This window comes from Metopolophium dirhodum, chromosome 9, assembly GCF_019925205.1.
Source record: "Metopolophium dirhodum isolate CAU chromosome 9, ASM1992520v1, whole genome shotgun sequence".
Taxonomy (NCBI): Eukaryota; Metazoa; Arthropoda; class Insecta; order Hemiptera; family Aphididae; genus Metopolophium; species Metopolophium dirhodum.
In genome coordinates this window covers 26934643-26941883 of record NC_083568.1, presented here as the reverse complement: position 1 = coordinate 26941883, position 7241 = coordinate 26934643, and the positions used below count along the sequence as shown (strand labels likewise).

The 7241-nt window shown below is 28.1% G+C and overlaps 1 protein-coding gene across 1 annotated transcript; it reads right to left on the bottom strand.

Annotated features, from left to right (window-relative positions):
* Window positions 1-5907: 5907 nt before the first annotated feature.
* On the bottom strand, window positions 5908-6879 carry LOC132952312 (52 kDa repressor of the inhibitor of the protein kinase-like). The gene has a single exon (XM_061024587.1). The coding sequence runs from the start codon at window positions 6848-6850 to the stop codon at window positions 5957-5959; it is 894 nt and encodes a 297-aa protein (XP_060880570.1). The 5' UTR covers window positions 6851-6879; the 3' UTR covers window positions 5908-5956.
* Window positions 6880-7241: the final 362 nt, after the last annotated feature.

The window sequence follows — 7241 nt, the reverse complement described above, 5'->3', positions numbered from 1 at the left end:
GTGTATACTTATTATATGTATACGTTATTAGTAAGGTGCCTAGTACCTGCCTAATAAATTATGACTATTACCGTCCATCCAGTATGACTTTATTTTTTTTTTATATAATATATATATTATATAGGTATTATTAAATATTTAAATAATCATGTTGATAATAATTTATGAAGTAGGTACACAAAAATATGTAAACGATATTCGATAAATAAATCAAAGGTCATTAATAACAAGATAAAGTTAAAGTGTTAGTTTTAAACACAGTGAATATGAGTACAATATTCACGCATGGTTGTAGGTACATATTATATTATATTTTATTCATAAAATCGTATAGGTTAACCATTGGTTATAAATACTAGTATTTAAAAATGTATAATCAATGGTATAACCTATACGATTGTTCAACTTTCGAAAAAATACCAATTTTAAACTATATACATAATTTATAAACAGTTGTATTAAGTTATAATAGTAATTACTAAATTTTAATAATTAGTTTTAAAAATATTATTTTTTTTTTTTTATTGGGTAACCCGCGGCAACATAGGACATTGGGTGTGGGGGAGGGCACTGTAGGTTTTTTAAATTGGGTAGGTTGGTACACGTGTTTGTTGTGTTTTGGCAGAATTTCTAATGGGGCACCCGTAGGTTTCTGCCATGCCCCGGGTGGGGGGATGGCGGAACTTGTTCTCCGGACATCGTGACTTGCCCGAAGAAAAATGCCGCCAGCGGCCGAGGTATCGAACTCGGGTAAGCTGCGTCGTAGCCGACGCCTTAGTCCGCTCGGCCACTCCGTCCCCCAAAAATAATTTTATACGAACGTTAAAATAGTAAAATATTTAAAATGTATTACAAGGTAAAACCGTTAGACGAAAAAAGTTCATTGAAATAATATTTTTTATGTTATAATCTTGTACAAATACATAATATTATTTTGTCAGTGGGACACTATAATAAATCATTATTTGTATTAAGCTATAAACATTCTATAAAAAAATTTTTTATTAGCTTTAACACTATTTTTCAATGCACGATAGTCAATTAGTCGTCTTGGTAGTTCAAAACATTTGTAAAAACAAATACAAAGGTAGATATAAGTACATATTATATTAATTATTAAACTGCACTAAGAAAAATGTAATACTTATTAATTATAATCAATTTGTTGTGTTTCCGAGGACTGTTATTACAATAGTGCCGAGAATAATGTTTTACACCAGAGATTTGGAATTGTTTGCAAAATACTTGGCGATATGACAGACTTGACATATACATTCTATAATAAAACTTCAGACTACTGAAATAAACGAAAATTATGATTTCGAAGTTATATGTACATATTATATTATATATACATATATTTATACAAAAGCTATATTTGACAGCAAAAAATGTAATTATGAATTTATGTGAAATGAGAATATAATATTGTTTTATTAGGTATAGATAAAATCACATATATTTTTGTTAATAATGAAATCCGTTTCTATTTTAAATTCTTATTAATTTAAACATATTTAATCAACTGAAATACAGTATAACATACCGATAATAATTTGAATGTTCCGATAAATTATTTATTATTATACAACGCGTGTTAGCCAATATCAAGATAATTTCCATCTTACAGTTCCAAATCGTTAAGATAACAAGCGAAAGCATGACAAATGAGAACTAGTTTTGATTTTTGACAATTTATATTATATAGATACCATATACCTAGATAAATGTATATTACGTATACAATGCGTAGGTTTTTGTAGATAATAATATTCGGTAGTCTCTGAAATACACTACAGTTAAACATTTTTTATAAATAAGTACTACAATGATTAGAATACTAATACAATACCTATGTGAATTGAATCCAACGTGATCGAAATCGTGCAACTCAAAATGGCCCATTACACAAGGTCGACAAAGTCGTTTGCAGTTAGTGCAGAGACGTGCAGGTTGAAAATTATTATTGTTTACTATCGTGGCTATACAAAATGTTCTAGAAGTCTTAACTCAAAATAGCGACAATGATCATCTGTCCCATACAACTTCCGCCTTCCCAAGGACACAAGTAAACAGAAAAGTCAAATAACTTACAATGATAAGTGATAACGAATACACAATAAATGCTAGTATGCAAATTTACCGATTCCATCAGAAATATAGAACAGGTGCCTAATGATGAGGCTTAAAATAGGGATTATTTGGCATAATGGCATGTTGTTGCTATCATTTTGACGATTTTACTATTGTCCTGGCACAATGGCTTTGAAAGTAAAAAAACGCATTCATTAAATTGGGTTATCGATTACCTAAGAGATGGTGTATGATCCGATCGGTAATCACACGGTATATAATATGTGATATATATTATAGTATAACAACAATGTACGAGAAGTAGGTGGTCGATAACACGCAATGCATAGAACAACAAATCTTAACAAAATGGCAAGGTCAATTAAAGGTACTTAATGACAATGTAAAAAAATATTAAAATCTTCAAATTAAACTATTATTTTGTTTACCTATATTCAAGTAAAACGCACAATAATATTTTAGCAAACATAATAATATAATAATATGTAAGTACCTATACCTACGTATTAAAAATGAATAAAGCGGTTATTTTGCATATAATTGATATGTAGAATCGTATGTAGCTATAAGTTTATAACATCTATTTTGATAAATCTAATAGGCAATATCACACATAATACACCATAATTTATTATATTATATACAATATACATAACATTATATACATAAGTCATTTTTCTAATTATGTTCTTATTATTAATGAGAAAAAATTCACTATGATATTATGATTACTTATTATAGGCTGCCATATGGGCTTGAAAAACTGGAAATAAGCTAATATATAAAAGTAACATTCTAAACCTTGATACGAAAGATTCTTATTACATTGTAATTTATTATTAAAAAATTGTATTGGTTAGTTAGTAGTAGGTACTTGAAATATACATTTTTGTAAAAATTAAAATTTTTTTTGCTACTTATCCAAGGTTTTAAATAAGGTTTGTTTAATAATTTTAAATTTTAAAATTGGGTTATACACTTTAATTATAATTAGATACTCAATTAACTAATAATTTAAATATTATATTATACATATAAACTATAATTACCTACTTATATGAAAAATGAGAAAAATTCCAACATAACCCGAATAAAATATAATGTCTTCCTATTTTGTTTTTACGTCGTTTACAATATGAAATGATTAGGTAGATATATTTAAATTTATAGTAAATGAGGAGCAATTTAAATTGCAATTATAAAATATACATATATGTTAATCTAATAGTAAGCGATATATTGTTTGTTTAACAATGCAATCTTATAGTGCAAAACTATATAATATGTGAACCTATAACACTGTTTAACTGTTCAAATATTAAACAAAACATTCAAGTTGTATATACAAAATGTATTTTAATGCGTCTAGTCTAAAATATTATTTATTAAAGTGTACTTTAAAAAAAAATAATGACGATATGCTCGAATGATTGTACAAAATGCAACAATACTTATCTTGACTTAAAAATGTATAATTATTACAACACACTAATATTGAAATTACCAATAACTCGTCTCATTTAAAAACAAGCCTTAGTGTAAGTTATTGCTAAAATAGTTATGGTTCATATAAAAAATACTGATTTATATTTTAGGTTAATAATATTTAAGGCGCAATAATCAAGAAATAACTCCAAAAGCATTAAAGAATATAATTACCTTGAAAAAATGTTCATTAATTCTTAGCTAAATTTCAATAACAATTTAAAAACTTGTACTAAACAGATGAAAATTGTATGTTTTAGTTTAAAAAATAATAATATATAAATACATAATAACTATTTATATATTGAATGAAAAAGTAACTTCTTTAAACATTGATTACCAGATGACACAGCATATTATACATATTATAATATATATATTGCACAATTAACTACACAAAATAGATGCTTAGGTTGTCAGAAAAATCCGGAACATATTATAATTGTATAGTTTACTCGAAATACAAATGAAATAAAATAACATTCAAACGTAAATTCCCATAAGTGCATATATATATAGGTAGGTACACATGTTTTTAATCATTATTTTAAAGAAATAGATAATACATTTTATTGACATTTAATTTTATAGCGCATAAACATTAAACTTTAAATGAAAATACTTTCCAACTTTAAAACTGGTAAAACAATAGGTAGGTACTTGAACAATTTGTCCCAAGTATTTCAATATATTATTTTAAATTTTGTAATTCTCAATATTGATAATACTCCTTAAATATGAAGGTGTAAATACTAACTAGCAATCAATAATTGTATTAATATTCAAGTAAAACGAATAAAACAAACAGAATAATGTAAAACGAACCATAGCTATAATATAATTGTTGAGAAATAGTTCACAGTTAAGCGATCCGAGTAACAATGTCATTAGCTTTCTACGTTTTTTTCCTGGTCGTTTAATATTATATAGATACGTCCGAATTTGTGTGTGCAGATATATTATAATATTATACAGCCTGCGATCCGGTGATATATTAGGTATATGTTTATAACTAGTAACTACAATAATACATTTATAATTTTAAATAACTTATACGTATATCTGACATGTAATACAATAATACAATAATATGGATAGTAGATTTAAATAAACTGTAAGCGAGTATGCATAATATCTTAATATAAAAACGCTGCAGTATATACACTATGGTTACAAAATATAGCAAAATATACCTAGCGATTAAATAACAAAATTTGATAGGGACTTATGGTAGGTTATTTAATACAAAATAAACCTGTCTCGCCACATTATACCGATGTTTACCACTGAGTAATGGCGGTAAATTACACAGTATATTGTAACAAAAATATACATTGTATATAGAATACTATTATTATTTTTACTCAAATCTACTTCAATAAGTGGTGTGTTTTGCAACAAGCAGTGGACTATTTTTCCGTTTAGTGGACTTGAGCAACGGTGGTACTTGGCTAACGAAATAGGTACCTACTACCTTCCCTTCCAAGTATCAGACGTTTGCTATTTCAATAGAAATAATTTAAAAGGGTGATATTGATATACCTAAAAATATTGACCAAAAAACAGCCGCAGAGTGAAATTAGGTAGGTATTTATACATTTTTGTATTTCTTATCGGTTACAATTAACTTTTAAGTGCAAATGGTTAGCCAATTTTGATAACACTTTTTTAATTTGTACTAATCGGAAGATAAATATAAATCATTGTTGATTAACAACTCGAATGTCATTTAAGTTTTAAACTATACTCAATAAAACGTTTTAGAAGTGAATAAATATTAAAACGCGCATAAAATATAGGTTAGATTGAATGTATTATTCATTCACATGAATAAAAAATCTCAATACTATACATATTATTATGAATATAAATTAATTAAGTATGCGACGTTCCGAGAAATTTGTGAGAGCACGTGCGGAAGTCTTGGAAGTGATTAATGAAAAGAAAAAAATTACGTTTAAGAGTACCCACATTTAGACAAAGATGACGATTAAGATAGCGCCCTTGGAAATGTTAACGCTAATATAACGTAATGGCGAGAAAGAAAAAATTCAAATAGACGATGGCGTCGCTGCAGCCGCGATGCGCGGGTTATGAAAGACTACTGACGAAGGTCAGGATCACCCGACTGCGGTAGGCACAAGACCAGGTATAGGTACTTTCCGAGCACGGCACATCATGGACACGGGAAAAAAACGTACGCACACACGCCGCGGTGCAAGCCTAGTCGTGGGAATAAATTATTGTTGTAGCCAGTGCCGTACCCAGGATTTGTTTTCGGGGGGGGCTTTAACATACTTAACTTTATAGGAAAAAATTTAAAACATATAATATATACACATAGTTTTTAATGTATTATGCATTCATTATTAAATTGTCACAATTTAAAATCTAAACGCCTTTCCTTTTTAGACGCAAACATATTTAAAATAGCATCTGTGTCAATTTGTATGTCTCTGTGGATATTCATAAGAGCTAATCCGTTTAATCTTGCCTCACCGGTAGAGTTTCTTAAATAGGTCTTGATTCTTTTTAAAGAAGAAAAACTTCTTTCAACCGATGCCGTTGATACAGGCAAAATAGCAAGAAGTTTTAATAAAATATTTATATGTGGGAATAAATCTTCGGGGCATTTTGATAATGTGTCTAATGCATTTTTTGGTAAATTATTTTCTTCATTAGACCATTTTTGCTTCCAAAATTCAAATTCATTTTTTAATAAGTCCATGTGAATGTTTTGGTTATTAGATCTTAAATCTTCTTCATAAAAATCAATAGCTGGCTGTATATCACTAAATGATAAATTACCAATTTTGCTTGGTAATAAAGAAGATAAAGAAATAAAAATATTAGAGTTCATTTTAAAACGTTCATTAAATGATGCTAAAATATCATCTAAATATGGATAATATAATGATTGTCTGTAGTAAGAGACATGGTCATTATTGAGTATGGCATAATTTTCTCGATGTTTTTGAGTCCCGACTACTCTTGGTATGGTTGGTGATGTACCAACTTCTTTTGCGATTTCACAAGCACGATGAAATATAGAAAAAAAAGTTTCTTCCGTCCGTAAATCTTGTAATTTTTGAATTGTCAATTCTACAGATTCTATTGCAATGGATAAATCAATATTTTCTGTTTGAAGATATTTTGAAATAAAATAAGTTATTCCAAGGACCTTTTCCAAAATACAGATAGTTATAATAAAATTAAAATTACACATAGATTTATGTAATGGAAAAACTGCTTTATCATGTTCTATTGACATAAGTTCTTCCAATGCACTAATTATTTCAATAAAACCTTCAATTTTTCGGGGGGGGCTTAAGCCCAAAAGCCCACCCCCTGGATACGGCACTGGTTGTAGCAAACGTTCAACCAGATATCGGGATATGTATAAACAACATCGCGCTAACAAGCAATCCGTGGTGCCAAAGAAAAATAAATAAAAACACGTCGCAATTTATATACTACTATATAGTTTGGTTTATACCAAATGGTCAAATATACCAGAGCACGGATAGAACAGCTTATTGAATAAGCTGATTAAGAAGCAATAAAAGATATTAACTTTTGAGGCCTATATATATATATATAGGCGCCCTGTTCCTATTAATACAATTATTCAAACATTGTCGGCGGAATAAAATCAAAATTCT

What these genes read in the sequence shown, in the direction of transcription:
- LOC132952312 (XM_061024587.1), bottom strand. Translation starts at nt 6,850, where the DNA reads ATGTCAATAGAACATGATAAAGCAGTTTTTCCATTACATAAATCTATG.